Raw genomic sequence first — 20206 nt, forward strand, 5'->3', positions numbered from 1 at the left:
CACTAAGCCAGCCACAGAAACCCCCCGGCTCTGGAAATTCCAACCCTGATCCCCAGTCTGATGACAATCTCTCTCTCACACACACACTCCCACACACAAACTCACTCTCCCCCTCTCATTAAAAAATGACTCCTTCCCCAGGGGAGGGCTAAGACAGATCCCCCCACCCGGCCCCTTGTGGCCTCGCACCTCGGGATGCCCAGGGTGACGTTCATCTCGCCTCTGCCTGCGAAGTGGAAGGTGTTCAGGGTCATCTGTGTGGAGGGCTCTCCGATGCTCTGGGCAGCCAGCAGGCCCACGGCCTCACCGGGGTCACAGAGCGAGCGCTGCCACTTCAGCTGCAGCAAAGTCCTCAGCCTGGAGAGGGCACGGGGTGGCAGGGGTCAGGAGCAGGCACCACAAGACTGTCAACACCACCTGAAACCAGAAACCTCTACCTGTCTCTGGGCTTGTTTTTCATGGGCAAACGACCCCTCTAATCTTTAAATTCTTGCTAGTGACCCTGGATGTCACCAGTAGGAATTACGCAGCACAGACCCCAGCTGGGTGGCCGAAGCTCTAGGTGTTCACACTCGGATGGCTCCTGTTTGCCTGAGAATGTCACGTGTCCGCTCTGGGACTGTTACCATAGCCCCCTCAGCAGCGAGAACTTCTGGGCTCATTATTCACATTCTCCTTTGTTCATTCTTCCCTGCCACTAATTGTGACAGCTTTGGAGGGAGCTTAAACCTCCTGCTGTACAAACTAGAAAGAGGTTCACAATAAAATTACAGGCTATTGTGGAGGGAGGCAAAGGAAATGTTTATTTTCTTAATTAGTGCAAATGGCTGCAGACGACATCAGCAGTATCATGCGGCAAAATTCTGTAATTCACTGACCCCTCTTCCTGTGAAAGCTGGCCCTTTAAGAACAGCCACTAGGAGCCCTGTATGACCCAGCACCTGGAACAAGGGAGGGGCTCAAGTGTGGAACGTGAGAATGAATGAATGGGGCAAGGACAGTGCCACAGTAGAGGAAAGTAACAAAGCTACACGCCTATGGAAGTTCTTTTGGAAAATGAGACTTTTCGCTAACCCATCTGTCTTTTCTCCCAACCACTTTAAATCACTGAGATTTGAGTGTATATCAGTACTCCTGACAGGAAAAACCTTCAATTACTTCCAGAGCCTTAGAATTCCATCCAGAGCTTTCTGCTCACTAAGAGATCCCCTGCAAGAGCTGTCTAGGCAGAACTGCCCCTTCCCCTTGGCCCTCCAAACCCAAGTGGTGCTGCCCAGGGCAAACCTCTCCTCGCCCCAAGATGCAGCAGTCAGAGGGACCCGCTTGGTCCTTCTGAGGGTAAACGCAGCCTCCTGAGGTGCAGGGATGCAGGCGGCAGGTGTGTGTGTGTGTGTGTGTGTGTGTGTGTGTGTGGTGCAGGGATGCAGGCGGCAGGTGTGTGTGTGTGTGTGTGTGTGTGTGTGTGTGTGTGTGTGTGTGTGTGGTGCAGGGATGCAGGCGGCAGGTGTGTGTGTGTGTGTGTGTGTGTGTGTGTGTGGTGCAGGGATGCAGGCGGCAGGTGTGTGTGTGTGTGTGTGTGTGTGTGTGTGTATGGTGCAGGGATGCAGGCGGCAGGTGTGTGTGTGTGTGTGTGTGTGTGTGTGTGTGTTTGGCGGGAGGAGTCAGCATCTTGCTTTCTCAAAGGAAGCCCAGCTGGCAGCTGGGATATCCTGGCTGGGAATCTGAGGACTGGCTGGAGAAACCACTTTAAAAGGCAAAAAGAGAGCCCTGCCTTCCCCTCTGGTTCCTCCACTCATTTGTTCTTGCTTATCTGCCTTCACTGCTCCCATCTCCCAGCTGTCACTGTAACTCCCCAAGGCCTTGTCAACCTTGCCGTGCACCTCTCCGGGTTTCACCAGGGCAGGATGAGAGAGGCCAGGTGAGGGCAGACGGTCTTGCAGGTCTGCAGGCCAGGCTTAGGGAGCTGAGTGGGAAGGACCTGAGACCCACAGCAGAGCAGGCATTCCTGGCCTCCCACCCACCTAGACCGCAGGAATTTTTTTCTTTTTTGTGGACTAGTCCAAGCTGAGGCCTCCACATGGTCCTTTCTTCCTCAAGGCTTCAAAACCCAAACCTCAAAGGATCATTGGTATAATCACATCCAAGTTCTCAAGAAAAGCTGAGACATGGTGTCCTGGGGCAGGGAGGATCTCACCCTAGGTCACAGGGTTGGCAGCAGCTGAAGAGTGAGTGCCCAGATTCCCTGTTTCAGTCAGCCACACCCACCATACCAAGTGAGAGGTCATTTCTGCAAACCTCTGTCCTAGCAGATCACTCTTCCCTGTCCTGGCCCGGATGGCGGTGTGCACTCCCACCTGCCTGTGCTTGTCTGTCCCTGAGCCCTCAGGGCTGCAAGGAGCCTCTGGCTGTCTTACTCCCTGCCCTCCAGCTGCAGTCGCAACCCTAGGAAGCTGCCCTCTTCTTCCCGAGTAGGTAGGGAAGAGGCTAAGAAACAGATTCTCCCCCTGCATGAGCTGTGCAACAAATCAGTGCCATTACCTGTCGAGAGAAAGCTCTGATTTCTCGTAACTTTGCTCTGTTTGAGCTGCCCACTCTTGACTGTAGTCATCAATCTTCTTCTCAAATGTTTCTGACACTGATGCAAAGTAGATATCTGGGCGCCAGATGGACAGACAGGGGTCAGGACAAGGGGCTGCCTTCTTCTGGTATTTCCTTCGGCTCTGCTCATCTAACTCATACCACATCCTCAACATCTGAAAGGAAGGAGGAAGAACAGTCTCAGCTATGTGGGAGGGCACCAGGAAGGGGCACTTCCTCCCGGGATGCCCGGTAGCAGAAGGAGGATCAAAGGCATTGGCTTCAAATGAGAGTAAAGGGAAAGAGTAAGACAGAAACCTGACTGCAAAGAGAAACCACCTCGACATTTGGAACAGGGAGAGACTTAACCCGTCGCAGAGGGTGCTGCCTGACTGTGACTCTAGAAGCTCTGCACTCTGGCCCATTCAAGCACAGGCAGCGCAACCATGTAATTTACTGTACAACTGGGATTCTTTCAGAGTAAAACAGCGCACAGTTAATGATTGTGCTAGGACAAGATGCAAAGCCAGGACGGTCCCAGGCCAACCAGGACACGGTCACTATGAGCCAGGTGACTGTGCTGGATCCTTGTGTACCCCCGGATACAGGCTCTTTCACATGCTCTATACTCCTAAGGATGTCCCACAGCCACTACTGCAAAGGGCTCCTGCTTCTGGCTCCCAGCTGGGCCCGGCCAATGGCACCAGCAGCAGAGGAGACGGCGGGAGGAGGGTGAAGCTGGGAGTTTATCCCCAACCCCTCTCTCACGGATCTCCCCCCAGGGCTCCTGTCCAGTGGCCTCTGCCCGTAGCCACCCTCTCCACTTCTGGTGACTCTTGCCTATTCCTTCACGCCTGGGGTGCTGAGGAACCCCAAAGTCATTAGCCCCAGTTAGCTCCCCAAATCCTGCCCACATCCTTGTAAAGACTCCCCTCCTCACATTCCCATTTGAGCGCCACTTCTGTCCTGACCGATGACGAACAGAGCTGGATTTCATTATTATACTTCTATTAGGAAAACAGCCCTTCATCCCTCACCCCGACTGAGCCTGGCTGTGCCGGGCACTGGGGACACAGCCTCCCCGTGTCACCTGCTGAGTCCCGGGGCTGCGGCCGTTCCGGTTCTCCCCCTCAAGGTTTAGGGCTTTCACAGCTGCCTGCACCTTCTGGGAATAACTCAAGAAGGCGCCTTTTCTGAGCAGGGTGCTGGAATGCTTGCTTTGCCATTTTTTGATGGCTCTGATGTGACGGAGAGCTTTCTGGGGATCTGCTCTGGATAAAACTTCATGGAGATGCTTCGATTTCATGAAGACCTAAACAAACCAACCAACCACATAGGTGAGATGAATGAGATGGGGAGCAGGACAGAAGAGCCAGGGTGCACAAATTCATGGGACCCAGGTGGCCGGTGCACAGCCCTGAGCACCCACTGCTGAGCACCCACTGCTAACCAGGACATCACTTGTGCAAACCAGACTTGGAAGCCAATGGTCTCAGGAGCTGAGGGGGTCACAGGAAGGGACTGGCACACTCAGAGCCCCTCTCGGAACATGAGGGAGTCTCTGGGAAGAAAGGAAGAGGGGAAGAGTGAAGGCCAAAGCTCTGGGACAGGCACCAGGATGGAAAGGACCCAGCACTTGGGAGTGAGGCCCTCAGTTCTGCCATCAGCTCAACGACCTCGGACAGGTCACACTGGTTTCAGTTGACCAGTGTGCAAAGTGGGGTGCCTGCTCAGTCAAGGCTGATGGTCACGCCTGGGCGGTAAGGTATGGCATGAGAATCACAAGCTGTGTCAGACGGGCCTGGGTTCAAACTTGGGCTCTGGCACTCCCCCGCTAGTTACTTAAGCAGTGCTACTCAGGTGCCTCAGAGCACAGGCAGAGGAATGCCTGCTCCCCCACACTGCCGGGAAGGGAAAACCACAGCCTTGCGGTGTGCTCCAGTTCAGGGCCCAGCACGTGGCAAAGGCCCTCAAACAGCAGCTGTTACTCCAGAGGTGCTCGTGCCCTCCAGCCACCTCATGTGAGGTCCACAGAGGGGCTCTGACAGCATCAAATGTTTCAGGGCACTGGGTGGTGCCTTACAAACCCTTCCCACTCTGCTTCCCAACAGCCCAGCTCACAGTGCTCAGGTTCTCTAATCCCAGGGTGGGAGGCCCACCTCACAGCCCCCGGGCTCCAGGGCTCTGACACACTACCTCGTAGTTGCTGGCCAGAAAGGGGAACTGCTTGGGCTGCAGGAACTGTGTCTTGGGGATGTCCAGGCCATCTTCCCCATATAGGAACTGCACCACGCTGCCGTCGCTGTCCCGCACGGTCAGGTCATACTGCACGACCAGCCCCTCCAGGTGCTTGATGATGCATCTGTAAGGAGACCATTAGCTCAGTCCCTGCCAGGCCCGCTCCTCCCAGGGCAGCCTCTGATGAGGGCAGAGGCGGGAAGGAAAGAGGGGTGCTATTCTGCAGCCAAACAAGACTTCGGGACAGGCCGGCTCCAACACCCTCCCAGCCAGGGGCTGCACTTCCTGATGGTTCTCCAGGAGGAGGCGGCTGCAGCTGTGTCACTGAGAGGCTTGGCTGCCTCTCTAGCCCAGAGCTAGACCTGGGCTCCCATCTAGCCCCAGCTGCTGAGACCACTGCCTGCCCCTTCACTCTCCTGCACACAGAGCCCCAAGGGACCAGGATCCTTGGGATCCTGGTCCCTTGGCATTTATAAATGCCATTATAAATGCCATTTATAAATAGTGGCATTTATCACTATCCCACAAGACAGAGGAAGCAGGGGAGCTGTCAAGGATTCTCAGACTCGGTTAGTCCAGTGACTGCCAAGGACACTAAGGGTATTAGGAACTAAATGCTGATGTGACATCCCTCACCTAGTGGCCTTTTTCCTCAGTCCTCCCCATGGTCGGCTGCCTCCATCAACCTCTCCTGCTCTCTGCCCTAGTACTAGCCCCTCTGGCCATTTGCTTATCCCTCTGGCCATTCCTGCCTCAGTTTCTCATCTTGCCAACCTAAGAGGGAGTTTCCTGGGAGTTTCTGTCCCTGTCTCCTCTTCCCCATGAGCTGTGAGGACAGAGCTCAGTGTTAGTCACCACTGTCTCAAGAGGCTGAGCCTCTCAGGTAGTGGGACATGCTCACCACTGCCCGAGACCTTTTCCTGCATCCACAGCTTCCCCCAGGGAAGAGCAGACCCTCAGATCACAGGGGCCCTTTGTAGTGAACCTCTGAGCTCAGGCCCTACCAGTCCTACAGGAGGGGAAGATATCTACTGTTTTCTCTCTCAGCCATCCACGGATATGTTTAAAAAGTTTTTTCATCCAAGGAATCCCAAGTGAATTGTCAATGACAATGTGGAAAATAACAGAGGTGAAGGGCGCTGGGACACTGACCCCCATCTAAAGGGGGCGCAGCAGGTGCTTTTACCTTTGGAGATAGCCAGAGCGGCTGGTTTTCACGGCGGTGTCGACCAGGCCCTCTCGCCCCGCCATGCAGTGAAAGAAGAACTCCTGCGGAGAGAAGGACCCAGATGCCAAAGGGGGCAGTGAGGGTGGTGTGCTCGCTCAAGGGCTTAGGACAACACCTCCAGCAGCCTGTCCTGACAAGATGGGCCATTCCCTTCCCTAAGACCTTGGCTTTGGTAGTCCCAATGGCCACCAGTGTCTTCTGCCCCGCTCTCTGGTTGTCTTGTCTTACCTTGCCTGAGAGTGGAGGGACAAGTGGGTCAGAAGAAACAGCTCCCGTTTACAGTATTATACCCCATGCCCCATTTACTAAACAGAAATGGCACTGGGGCTGGGCGCAGTGGCTCACGCCTATAATCCTAGCACTCTGGGAGGCCGAGGTGGGAGGATCCCTTGAGCTCAGGAGTTTGAGAGCAGCCTGAGCAAGAGCGAGATCCCATCACTACTAAAAATAGAAAAAATTAGCCGGAAGTGGTGGCGTGTGCCTGTAGTTCCAGCTACTCGGGAGGCTGATGCAGGAAGGTGGCCTGAGCCTGAGAGTTTGAGGTTGCTGTGAGCTAGGCTGACGCCACGGCACTCTAGCCTGGGGAATAGAGCGAGACTCTGTCCCCCCCCCAAAAAAAAAGAAAGAAAAAGAAGGAAACGGCACTGGTACCTCACCACTGTTCAGCAGTTCAGCCCGCATGTCTGAATTCTGCTCCCAACAGTGTTAATAGGGGTACGGGGTATTTTTCAAACTTTTTAATTACAACCCACAATAAGAAATACTGTATTACAAATACAACAGTAATCAGCAAACACAGACTTCTATGTATATACATACACATATAAAGACAGCTAACTCAAACTAAAACCTTATGACACTACCCCATCCCTTACCATGGGGATGACCTCCGATGTTTTCTTTATCACTCTATTCTGTTTCGGTACATAAAGAAATGCTTGTGCCTACGCACTACAATGATTTCATGATCCACACTAAGGGGCTGCAACCAGAACTTGAAGAAATCTGGTCTACATGAACCCTGCACCATCCCCGCCAGAGGCCATGCATGACCGCTGCAGAGCCTCTGTGGGGCCAGGGGAGGAGCCCTTGGAGCAGCCGGTGGCCTTGGAAGAAAGGGTTGGTCCCCTGCACAGTCTGGACTTAAATGTTTGACTGCAAAGGTTGTCCTTTTAGAGAGGAACAAAAGGTGCTGTTATTTATAAAGCCATTTCTGACAAGTGTGAGGAGAAACCCTTCTCTTAGGGAGAATTCTGCTGTTGATGAAGCAAAACTAGACATTTGCTAGAGCTGGTCAATTTTCCATTGTAAAGGAAATGAATCTCTGTGACGCTCTTGTTGGCAATGAGAGCACCGGGGTGGGCAGCACCCCCTTCCCAGCTGTCTTCCAGTGCACGTAAGGACTGGCTTAGAGGTCACACGGCTGAAAAAGGTGGAGCTGGGATCGGTTCTGTTCATCTTTTCATCTATCTGCACACATTTACGAGCACTCACTGCTTGTCAGCGTGTGCGACACTCCGGAGTTACAATAGTGAACATGACACGGGCCCTAAGGCCTAGTGGGAAAGCAGCAAATGGCATTTATCACTTGACCATTCTTGCTCAAAGTTATTGGTGGGGGCCACAGGTCACCTATCACTGAGCCTAGAAATGAGGGAGAAAGACAAATGGAAAAACCGAAGTACACATACAGGAGGCTTGATGCCAGTGAGGAATCTGCCAGTGACAAAGCCACCAGCCCTGGGGGTGAATTCATAAGGCTCAAAGCAGGGCAGGGACTTGCCAGATGCCATCAGCGGGGGTCTCCGACCTTCCAATTCAATCTGGCCCAGCAGGCACGAGATCTAGGGGAGAGGAAATCCAAAGGAAACTGAAGATCCACATGTGTGTTAAACAATGCTTCATCCTAGCAGGGAAGGGATCATCTGCCTTTCGGGAAAAGCTGCACAAAAACTAAGCTCTTAAAGGCCAACCTACATTTTTAAATGAACCAGAGATAATTTTGTTTCAATAAAAAATAACTGCATTTTCCTTTTGTTGACTGACCTGGATTTTCACATTTGAAAATGGGTGACTTTTGTGAAAGGGGCCATGTCTCAGAATCACCACGTTACACCTGGAAGGGACTTGAGGGTCCTAATGGCAAAATGGAGGCCCGAAAGAAACTAATTTATTGTGACCCTCACATTCCAGAGCCAAAAGAGAACTTAAATTATTGAGCTGTTTGCTTAGAGAGTTGTCTACTAATACTCTTGGTTGGAAGAGCAGTGTGTCTGGATTCCACTATTTAGTCGGGGGTTTCCTCTTGGCTTTCAGCCTTTCAAGGCCATTGCTACTGCTCTACACTCACCACATACCAGGTGGTCCTTCAGACCCTCTCTAGGTCATCAAGATTTAAAACAAAAATCTTATTTAAGATTTGCATTGATTGTGCAAATGCCATGACAGCACTATGGTAATATAAGCAGATAATTGGCCTCAAGTTAAAGGTTATGAAACCTTTAGGACAACACTTAAAATGTAATGGTATGGAAAAAGCAGATCATGTAAAATTGCAGCATCTCAACTAAGAGTATACATACAGTGTGTGTGTAACATGAATATATGTAATATGATAATATGTAAACTTATTATGTATCTATGTTACACATATCATATCTGCACATTTATATCTACATCTGCCAATAACACTGACACATTAACAGTGGTTAGCTCCTGCAGTGATTTCTATATGCTTTTCTCCTTTTCAGTACTTGTCACATTTTGTGGATTCTTTTAAAGTCAGAAACAAACCTGAAAACCACCTCCTGCCATCACCCACCCCTTTGCTCACACCTGCATTGTGTTCACGGTTGAACCTTTGGCTCCCGACTGCACCATCATCTGCAGGTTGTTCTCTGGGAACTGTCTGTGCAGGCCAAAAGGCATGCATGCCTGCAGATTAAATCAACACAGTGGTCAGTGACTTCACCCGCTTTTAAAATCTCAGGTTCAGGAGATAAAACCAGGATGCGGAAGCAACAAAGCCGGAATATTTATCCAGTGGTAAACACCAAAGTCTATCTAGTGAGGGAAATCCTCATTTGGCATTGATCCTTTCGCCACAACACCTACAAAGAAGTCACACAGGGCTCCCCTGCCTTGCTCTCTCAACATTCTCTGCCAGGAACCCTGAGGTTCCATTCACTGGCCAAAGGGTAGCAAAAAGGGAGAAGGAAAAGGAGAAGCAGAGAGGCCAGCAGATCCAATTTGTGATTCTACAAAGAACAGGAGAAGGATAAAATTTAAGGTGATGCCCTTGTGAATTCACCAACAGCCTGGCCTGGGTCCCCACACAACTGGCAATGATCACCAATGTCTACATCAGGTCACATTTACCAATGTGCCGCCTGAGCCCCGTGTGGGGAGGAAGTAGAGGGCAGAGGAGGGACTTTGGCCCAGGCCATCACCCCTGGCTCCCCGGCACAAGCAGCAGTGGGACTTTGGCCTTTCATCCTGCCCATGCACCTGCAGTGACTCATACGAAAGATCTCTTCAGCCTCCTTTCATGCAGTCACCCCAAAATAAAAACATTTAAAAACAAAAACAGCACAAAGCGCTGTCTCTTAGCATTAACCCAAGGCCTGCCCAGACCCTAATTAGGTGAGGAAACAAAGCCCTGGGCTCTTCAAAATGATAGACTCCACCCTTCCCACCTTGTATGGCACCTAGTCAGCTATCGAACAGTCAAACTGCTCCAAAGAGCCCTGGGTGAGAATTGAAATGTAAATTTTTTAAAAATCAGCATCCAAAACAGTGGGGATAAGTGCAGGCAGTGCTGAGCTAACCTTGTTAATCTCATTGCTGTAATGGTTCACTTCCTCTTTGAACTTCAGATCAATCATGTTAAAATCCCTCTGGTCTTTGCCCAAATGGGCATCCTGCCATTTCTCTCGGACCTCATCACATGATGTGGCTTCTGGGAGGTTTAATGCAGCCCTGACAGCCTACAATGAGAAAAGGAACACATCAGAGGCTGCAGCCAAATGAGGTGGGTGTGGGTTTCGATCTGGTGGACACCTGACCCTTCTAGGGCAGGCCGTGGCCTTGCAGCCCCTCCTTACCCGGGACCCACAGTGGGTGGATTCTTCAATGATCTCCTGTCTCTTGGCGTCTGCCTTTGGCTTCACCAAAATGTCCTCCACACCTGTGAAGTGAAACAGACAAGCTTGAGGGGACCGGGCCTGACTTCTCACCAGACTGTAAACTTGACAAGGTCAGGACGCAGAGCCCGACCTCTGAAGCACCTGAGTAATGATGATGATATTAACACCATTATTAACAGACTGCTATTATCTCCTAAGTAATTACCAGAGCCCACACCTTATAATTCTCATTTTACAAATGAAAAAACTAAAGCTCAAAGTTGAGCTACTCGCCCATGGTTACAGAGATAGAAAGTAAACCTAGGCCTGAGTCAAACACTTGTGCTCTTAGCCACCAACTATACTGCCTCACTCAATAAGTATGTGTTGGATGAGGGGCTGGAGGTGAAGAAGAGGTTTTGAATGAAAAGCTCAGTTTAGGGAAAGAAGGGAGAAAGAAAGAACACTCCAGTTTGGGCTCCCAGAAGCCACACATCACAGGGTCCACCCTATACAGTTGTGAGAGTGCAGGCACACACAGACACGCTCGAGCCTGGGTGACAGGGACCACCGCTGCAGGTTCCGCAGCTCTGCCTCAGGAGGATGAAAGCCTGGCTCACTTCAGTTAGGCCCATCCTTCTGGCTCAAAGAATTGAAGACTTCCTCGCCTTGGGGATGAGCACGTCTTTCCATTTTCAACTCTCAATCAACTAACTAGTTTATGCCTATATCTGGACTCAAAAGTCCCTTGGCCAAGAGTTGAGTGAGAAGAAAAACAATGGTTGTATTGTTCAAAAACTGGGGCTAAAATATCTGGAATTCCCAATACCATGTCCTGGAAACCTGAGGGCTTCTCAAGAACACACATGAGTGGAAGAAGAAAGAAATATTCCGTTTGTGAGCAAGCCACAAAGTGGGCCCATCAGTGGGCCAAATGAGGTAGGTATGTGGGCCTGTGCCAGGCCCTCTTGCTGTCCCCTTCACTGACCCATCCGGCTGAGAAGGGCTAGAGTGAGGTCAGCCTCTCCAGCCTGCCCTCCGTCGGAGCCCTACTCCCCGCCTGGCCTTGCTTCCCTCGTTGCCTCTGGATCATCTTAGTACTTAGGGGCCATGCTCTTTGTATCACGTGCTGTGCAGAGCTGAGAGGGTGGCTTGTTTGTTAAGTTTGGTCCTCTTCATGAGCTAGGTATGGGATCTTCCTCTATGTTTTAAAGCACTAGAACTTTTCCTAGTTAGCAGAAATCCTTGTGCTTATTCTAGGTCACTGTTTGAAATTGAAATTTACATTTTACAAGTGTGAGGTTCTTAGTCGTCATGCTTCACTATCTTCAGTTACCCTGGAAGGGACCCTAGTCTGGTTCCCAACTGGAAGTGGGTGATCCTGGAAACAGATGCTTCCATCAGTGGTTCAGGCCCGTTAGAGGAATCAGCATAGGGGCAGGTAAGTTTCAGGCCCCAAATAGACTAATAACTTATAATCCTCATCCTGGTAAAATAATTGGACACATATATAAGCCAAGATGTTTGTTTAAGGGTGCTCATCCCAGCAATAATGTGAAAACCTGGAAACAGCCTAATGTTTAATTATAGGAACTGTTTAATAAACTATGATACATCCACACAAATGGAATAATCTGTAGCCACTACACATGAAGACATAGATCTATATCAACTGACCCCAAAGGGCATTTATAAATACATTTAGAAATTGGGCCAGGCACAGTGGCTCACACCTGTAATCCTAGCACTCTGGGAGGCTGAGGTGGGAGAATTGTTTGAGTTCAGGAGTTCGAGACCAGCCTGAGCAAGAGCGAGACCCCGTCTCTACTAAAAATAGAAAGAAATCATATGGACAGCTAAAATATATATACAGAAAAATTAGCCGGGCATGGTGGTACATGCCTGTCGTCCCAGCTACTCGGGAGGCTGAGGCAGAAGGATTGCTTAAGCCCAGGAGTTTGAGGTTGCTGTGCCCTTCACGCCATGGCACTCTATCCCGGGCAACTGAGCGAGACTCTGTCTCAAAAAAAAAAAAAAAAAAAAGAAATTGGGTAGGCAGGTAGAGAAGTAGACTATAGCACAGTATGTAGTATATGGTCCCATTTTTTTCAAATGTATTTGCACCAGGAAAGTCCAGAAAGAAAAACATGAAGTTGATATTAGTTGTTACTCTGGCAACTGGATGCTGGGTGATTATCTTCATGTCTGTATTTTTTTTTTAACTTTTCCGCAATTAAATATACCATACAATTAAAAAAATGAAATGTGTAACGCAGGTCCCAGCACTAGGGCCAATAAACAAACTCCGACTGTGGTAGCCCACAGGCCCCAAGCTCAGGATTCCCACCATGTCCGCATGCAAGTCCATGAAGCACAGAGCCCTCACTTCCCCCAGCAGTGGTATCGTCAACTAGACGATACCTGTGCGCACGCACGGTGGTGCGTGCTTGACACACGGCATCTTGCTGCACCCTCACAGCAACAGTGCAGAAGGGCTTGGATGTGGCTCTGCACACGCAGAGGTGCAGCATTATCCATCAGCTCGGCCCGAGGCTGAACCTCGGGCAGTGCTTCTGATGTCAAGCCCACCCAGTGCATGGAGAGAAACAGCACACCTGTTTTCTTTATCAAAGCCACATTCCTAAAACAGTGCTCTTGTTTCCAAGGTGCAAACCAGACAGCTCCTCTTCCAGTCTTAGGATGGCCCTGACAGGTTTGCCCCAGCACTGAGTTTCCCAGAGCGCTGATGTCCCCTACTGTATTGGGAAGGTGCAGGCAGTTCTAACAACAGGAAGACTCTTTGTGGAGCGGGGAACGCCCAGAGAATTCTAGAAGGGCACTTGCAGGAGAGAATAGGAGTGTGTATGAGTATGAGAAATCATCCTAAGGGACAGAATGGAAATGGGGACAGCAGGGGTCGCTCTGCACTGCGGAGGGGGAAGAAACACTGGCTGTGGGGCAGGGACAGCCAAATGAGGATGCCTTTGTACAAGGAGCCTGGCTGCTCCCCCGGACAGTAGAGCTGGGGGGAGCCTGGCAGCCGTGCTGGCTACAAGAGAAGGTGCCAGGCCACCGCTCCAGGAGAGCCCAGCACTCACCCAAGGTGAAGCCTCTGTAGAGCTGCAGGTAGGCAGTGAAGAGGCGGGCCAGGCAGGTGAGAACCCTGCCGCTGGTCTCACCACCGTAGATCTCGTAGCAGCAGTGGACCAGGCCGTAGGCGGAGCTCCCGTAGTGCGCCTTGTCCAGCACCCCGCAGAGCAGCTCCCCTTCCCTGATGATGACCTGCGGAGGGAAAGGCCACTGATGCCAGGCGGCAAGTGATGCCTCCTGTGGAAGCCACCGCCCTCCCCTCCTCCATGTGTGTTACCCACATTGTGCATGTCCCTCTGCTGTGACTGCCTCCAACCCTTCATGGGAAGAAGGGCATACATGAAACTAATATTATATATGTATATTTCTAAATAAAAGAAGTGAGCACATGCAGTTAATTTCTTTTTCAGAGACTACACACTATATACCACATACACGTGCACACATACACTCTTCAGTGTGTTTGTATGTACCCCTGCTCCCCACATGTGCCCACAATGATTCAAGGTCAAGTACCCTTGTGACTGGAAATGAGAAAATCTAGAGCTTCAAGTTTGTAACCATGACCTTGGCCTAGGTATTCCCTCTCTTGCACATTGGGAGTAAGAAAAACAAAACCTTTCTAACATCCCCTAAGGCCTGAATCTGTACTTCCACAAAGTTGGGTTAAAGCATTAGAAACTAATTAAAAGAAAAGGATTTCTAGCTGCATAATGTAGCATGCATTAAGGGAAAGAAAAGTGGCAGCTTTGGTCTGTTAGACCGTGTTACAAAGCATTGGTGTGAGCGGGGGACGTGGGGCTACTCCCCCACCGGGAACTCCCAGAGGCCTTGGAAACCTTCAGTGTGCACTGTTCTGCAGCTGCACAGCACTGGGTTTGACTGCCCTGGGCTGCCCTCTTAAAGTTCAGAGGTGGAGGTGTGGAACCTCATAGCAATTTGATTATCTCGAGCCATTCATTGGTCTTGAGGGAAAACATGAGCTCTGTATTTCCAAGCTTTGCAGAATCAACTCCAGGCTTTTGCTGGAGAGTCCTTCCCAGATCAATTGTGAGTTTTACACTGAGGGTCAAATGCTAGAGCTTGACCCCGACCCTTTCTAAAACCAAAAGCTGACACCAATTTGAGCAGGACATCTCTTCTTTTGAGGCACAGCACCTGCTTCTGGGAGTGTGCTTCCATTTCTCTGCCTCTGTTTTAAATCAATTTGTCTAACCCAAGGACTAGAACTCTCCAACCCACACAGCTGGGCAGGCATACCTGGGACTCGCACATTGAGTCAGGGTTAAAGCCGGGAACGTGTCGAGGATTTTCCTTCAGCCAGGCTTTCCCACTGATTTTCGCCTTTCCAGATAAATTCAGTGGGATGTGGTCCTCTGGGATTATGTTTATGAGCAGCGTTGACACAACCTGTAAAGAAAAAGAGAACAAACTGATGGCAGGAAGAAAAGTCAAGAACTTTCCTTTTAGGAATTCCTTCTCCTACAATGGCCATTTCTGATGATCCCAGAGGACGAAAAACAGATAGGTCCACCTCTGTAGGACAAGTTGATCTCAGTTTTTACTCATACACCAATAAGAATTTCACTGAGATTTTCACTTCCTAAAATAGTTCTTCTTGGCCAGGCACAGTGGCTCAGGCCTATAATCCTAGCACCCTGGGAGGCTGAGGTGGGAGGATCGCTTGAGGCCAGGAGTTGGAGACCAGCCTGGGCAACATAGCGAGACCCTGTCTCTACAATACAGAAAAATTAGCTGGGTGTGGTGGCGCACACCTGTAGTCCAAGCTACTTGGGAGGCTGAGGCAAGAGGATCATTTGAGCCCAAGAATTTGAGGATGCAGTGAGCTATGATGACACCAGTGCCCTCATGCCCAGGCAACAGAGTGAGACCCTGTCTCCAAAAAAAAAAAAAAAAAAACTCCCAGGACTTGAATTAAATTCCTGACTAGACCAAAGGAAGGAGAAGAAAACAGTAAACTGCTTTGGGTCATGGTAAAAAATTATCTGAGTATACAGTAAAAAACCAAAAATAAAGAGTTTCAAAGAGGTCAAAGAATGCTCCTCAGAGGCATCCTTCATTCACGTCAGGGCCCCTCAAACTATTAATAGATGACAATTACCACACACATTCGATAACTTCCTCCTGGCAGAACAGCTGTGACTTTCTGGAAGGTGCCAAGGAAGGATGCAAAGACTAAGAATCAAGATCCTTCCTGCTGAGGAGCTTCACACGGGAGGTCCGAGACGCCCAGCGGCAGAGGGAAGCTTCGGGGATGGGGTGTCCAGTGTCTATTCCGTCACTGACTGCTCGTGTGCTATGGGGCACATTCTTATCCTCTCTTAGCCTCAGCATTGCTCATTTGTACATACAGACAAGATTCATTCATTCATCTGGCAGTTATATATCGAGTGCTTACTACAAGCCAGGCACTGGGAAGAGAGTCTTGAATAAAATATGGTCTCTGCCCTCCATGGAGCCTTCGTTCTCAAGGGGGAGCCATGCCTTGGAGGAAAGTAAAGCAGGGAAGGAGGGCCTGGAGTAGAGGAGAGTAGGGGCATTTGGGATTTTAAGCAAGGTGGTGAGGGACAGCTGCAGCGAGAGGTGGCCAGGAGGGGAGCAGTGCAGAGAGCGGATCATGTGTTCCACGCAGCAGCAGCTTTTAGTCTGAGTGAGCAGGAAAGCTGTTTGGCAGGCTTTGATCACAGGACTCAGTCAATTCGGGCTGCCATCACAAAATACCATAAACCATGTAGCTAATGAACAATGGAAATTTATTTCTCACAGTTCTGAAGGCTTGGGAATTCCAAGATGAAGGCAGACCTGGTGTCAGGTGAGGGCCCCACTTTTTGGCTCATGGACAGTGCCTCCTCCACAAGTCCTCACATGGTGGGAGGGGTGGGGCGGGGGTCTCTTTTTCTTTTTTTTTCTTTTTTGTTTTTCCAATGCTCATTTACCATTCTGAAGAGGGGGGTCTCTTTTTATAAGGGCACTAATCCCACTCGAGAGGGCCATGCCTCCATGACCTAATCACCTCCCCTCTGAACACCATCACCTTGGGGGTTGGCATTTCCGTGCGGTAGAGTTTCTGTAGTGAGGCATGTTACAGCACATGCTGTATAGGTGACTGCTCGGTAACCTGATGGCCCCCTACAATCAGCTTTTACAAAGCTAAATACCAGAAATAAATTTATTTGACCAGAATTAATTATAGCTACTGAGAGGCTGGGGAGGCCTCCCCCTGCCCCAGTCGGGTCCACCAAAAGGGTCACTCAACAGGCCATTGCTGACAGGAGGCCAGAGAAGCCCCCACTTTCCCAAGTGCTGCTCTGCAGAGAGCACGAGGGGAGGCGGCTGTACTTGGGGATAACCATGGGTCGGCTCCAGGAAGGCCAAATGTGTACATCCCCAAAGACAGAGCAGGGCAGGGGCAGACAGGCTGGTGCAACAGGCACCAGGAGGGCACTCAGAGACTAACCGGCATCGACAGCTCTTTTGTACCCATGCCAGGCCTGACAAAGTAGCATCTTTGTACGTGTACAACAGAGGCAGGGCAGTTATGAGAGCAGCTGCCTACTGATGCATGTGTGCCAGGAACAGGGGTACAATGGCAAGAGCGTCTTTAAAGAAAGCAGACAATAATAACACTTCCTTTTTTTCTCAGCAGATGACCAGGAAGGTTACAGCCCACACTCTCCTGCATCAGCTCCGTAGAAGGCCAGCACTGCAAGGCGAGCGGGGAGAGGGAGTAAAGGCAGGAGGTGACACTTCCCTGGGATGCCTACCACAAGCTGCACCTCAACCACGGGGCCACATACACAGTGGGACCACCAGGCTGAGCACGGTCAAGACCGGAAATTGGGATGAAAGGTAACAGACACATATATCCAACCATCCAAGGACAAGGACATATGATCTGCCACCTCACCTACAAAATCAAGGGGACAGAAAAGCAAATGACAAACTTTGACACCCTTTCATGATAAAAATACTCAACAGACCAGGACAAGAAAGAAATGTCACTATCCTAACAAAGAGGAGACAAGCATGAAAAACCTACAGCAAACGTACTCAATGATAGAAGACTGGATGCTTCCTGCCTCCAATCAGGACCAAGACAAGGATGTCTACTCTTGCCACTCACATTCAACAAGGTGCTAGAGGTTCTAGCAGGGCAATATAGGCAGGAAAAGAAACAAAAGATATCCAGATTGCAGAAGAAGAATCAAAACTACCTTTACTTGCAGATGACATGATGTTATGTAGAGAAAACCCTTAAAATCAACAAAAAAATTATCAGAGCTAGTAAATGACATCTGCAAAGCTGAAAGATATAAGCTCAATGCAAAAATCAACTGCAGTTTGTACACCCTAGCAAAGAACAATCTGAAAATGAAATTAAGAAAAAAGTACCATTTACAGTAGCACCAAAAAAAAAAAAAAAAAAAAAAAATACTCAGGGATAAATTAGCCAAAGAAGTATAAAACTTGTACACTGAAAACTATAACACACCATTGAAAGAAATTAAAGAAGATCTATACTTGCACACCTCATTTTATTGTACTTTATTGTACTTCAAACATACTACGTTTTTTTAATAAATTTAAGGTTTGTGACATCCCTGCTTCAAGCAAGTCTAACAGTGCCACTTTTCCAATAGCGTGCGTTCACTTGGTGTTTCTGTGTCACATTCTGGTAATTCTCATAATATTTCAAACTTCCTCATTATTATTATATCCATTATGATGATCAGCAATCTTCGATGTTACTACTGTAATTGTTTTGTGGCACCACAAATTGTGCCCATAACTTAATCAGTAAATGTTGTGTGTGCTCTGACTGCTTCACCCACCAGCCATTCCCTAATCTCTCTCCCTCTCCTTGGGCCTCCCTATTCTCTTACACACAAGAATACTGAAATTAGGCCAATTAATAACCCTACAATGGCCTCTAAGTGTTTAAACGAAAGGAAGAGCCACACATCTGTCACTTTAAATCAAAAGCTAGGAATGATTAAGCTTAGTGAAGAAGGCATGTCAGAAACTGATATAGGCTGAGAACTGGCCTCTTGCACCAGTCAGTCAAGTTGTGAATGCAAGAAAGAGTCCTTGAAGGAAATTAAAAGTGCTACTCCAATGAACACAAGAATGATAGGAAAGCAAAACCACCTTATTGCTGATAGGGAGAAAGTTTTAGTGGTCTGGATAGAAGATCAAACCAGCCAAAACATTCCCTTAAGCCAAAGCCTAATCCATAGCAAGGCCGTAACTCTCTTCAATTCTGTAATATGAAGGTTGAGAGAGGTGAGGAAGCTGCAGAAGAAAAGTTAGAAGCTAGTAGAGGTCGATTCAGGAGGTTGAAAAAAGAGACTCCGTAACATAAAAGAGCAAGGTGAAGCGGCAAGTGCTGATGTAGAAGCTGCAGAAGTTCTCCAGAAGATCTAGCTAAGATCATTAATTAAGGTGGCTACACTAAATAACAGATTTTCAATATAGATGAAACAGCCTTTTATCGGAAGAGGATGTCATCTAGGACTTTTACAGTGAAAGAGGAGTCAACACAGTGGTTCAAATCTTGAAAGAACTGGCTGACTTTCTTGTCAGGGGCTAATGCAGCCGGTGACTGACAAAGTTGAAGCCAGTGCTCATTTACCATTCTAAAAATCCTTAGGGCCCTTACGAATTATGCTAAAAATACTCTGCTCTATAAATGGAACAACAAAGCCTGGATGACAGCACATCTGTTTACAGCATGGTTTACTGAATATTTTAGCCCACTGTTGAGATCTACTGCTCAGTCATGTGTGACTCTTTATTGTGCTATTTGCTGTATTGCAGTGGTCTGAAACTGACGCCTTGTGCCAAGAACAGGGGGACAATGGCAAGAGCATTATCTCCGAGGCATGCTTGTACGTGTAAAAACATCATGGATGAAAAATTTAATACTGTTAAGATGACAACACTCCTCAAATTGATCTCCATATTCAATGCAATCTCTAATAAAATTCCAACTGCCAGTTTTGCAGAAACAAACAAGATGATCTTAAAATTCATATGGAAATACAAGGGATCCCAGAGAGCCAAAGTAGTCTTAGAAAAGAAAAAAGCTGGAGGACTCACATTTCCAGATTTTAAAACTTTCTACAAATCCATAAAAATTCAGATAGTGTGACACTGGCATAAAGACAGACATATTGATCAATGGAACAGAAATGAGAGGCCAAAAATAAAACCTATATATCTACATCTGATTTTTGACAAGGGGGTTAAGAATATTCAATGGGGAAAAGGTAGTCTGGTAAACAAATGGTGCTAAGATAACTACACATCTCTATATTAAAAAATGAATTTAGATTCCTACCTTAAACCATACACAAAAATTAACTCAAAATATATAAAAGACCTAAATATAAGAGATAAACTGATAAAACTCTTATATGGAAACATAACTATATATTTGCATGGCCTTGGATAAGGCAACAGTTTCTTAGATACGATGCCAAAAGTACAAGCAAAAAAATAAACAGATGACTTGGACTTCAAAATTCCTACACAATGGGAGAAAATATTTACAAATCATATATGCAGTACGGGTCTAACAGCCAGAATATATAAAGAACTCTTACAACTCATCAACAAAAACACAAGACAATTAACAAATAGGCAAAGAGCTTACTTACATAGACATTTCTCCAAAGAAGATATTACAAATAGCCGATAAGCATGTGAAAAGATACTCCATATCATTAATCACTAAGGACATGCAAATAAAAATCAAAATGAGATACCACTTCACATTCACTGAGATGGCTATTAAAAAAAAAAGAATAAAAAATAAGTGTTGGTGAGAATGTGGAGAAATTAGAACCCTCATTCATTGCCAGTGGTAAAGTAAAATGGTACAGCTGCTTTGGAAACCAGTTTGAAAGTTCCCTGAAAGAGTTAAACA

General features: G+C 48.3%; 1 protein-coding gene across 5 annotated transcripts in view; it reads right to left on the minus strand.

Moving 5' to 3' along the window:
* Nucleotides 1-20206, minus strand: part of POLR1A (RNA polymerase I subunit A) — a 104983-nt gene that overhangs the window by 41607 nt on the left and 43170 nt on the right. For all 5 annotated transcript variants that reach the window (XR_006734749.1, XM_045550010.1, XM_045550009.1 and 2 more), the window contains exons 15-25: nucleotides 14518-14667; nucleotides 13266-13449; nucleotides 10147-10229; nucleotides 9871-10029; nucleotides 8879-8977; nucleotides 7735-7887; nucleotides 6002-6084; nucleotides 4774-4939; nucleotides 3668-3889; nucleotides 2539-2753; nucleotides 190-357 (exon numbers count right to left, since the gene is read on the minus strand). Coding sequence is in view for 4 of the 5 variants with exons in the window: in XM_045550010.1 (XP_045405966.1) it covers nucleotides 190-357; nucleotides 2539-2753; nucleotides 3668-3889; nucleotides 4774-4939; nucleotides 6002-6084; nucleotides 7735-7887; nucleotides 8879-8977; nucleotides 9871-10029; nucleotides 10147-10229; nucleotides 13266-13449; nucleotides 14518-14667 (1682 nt within the window). In the remaining variant the exon portion in view is untranslated. The remainder of the gene's footprint in view (nucleotides 1-189; nucleotides 358-2538; nucleotides 2754-3667; nucleotides 3890-4773; nucleotides 4940-6001; nucleotides 6085-7734; nucleotides 7888-8878; nucleotides 8978-9870; nucleotides 10030-10146; nucleotides 10230-13265; nucleotides 13450-14517; nucleotides 14668-20206) is intronic.

Source organism: Lemur catta, chromosome 4 (genome assembly GCF_020740605.2).
Source record: "Lemur catta isolate mLemCat1 chromosome 4, mLemCat1.pri, whole genome shotgun sequence".
Classification (NCBI taxonomy): Eukaryota; Metazoa; Chordata; class Mammalia; order Primates; family Lemuridae; genus Lemur; species Lemur catta.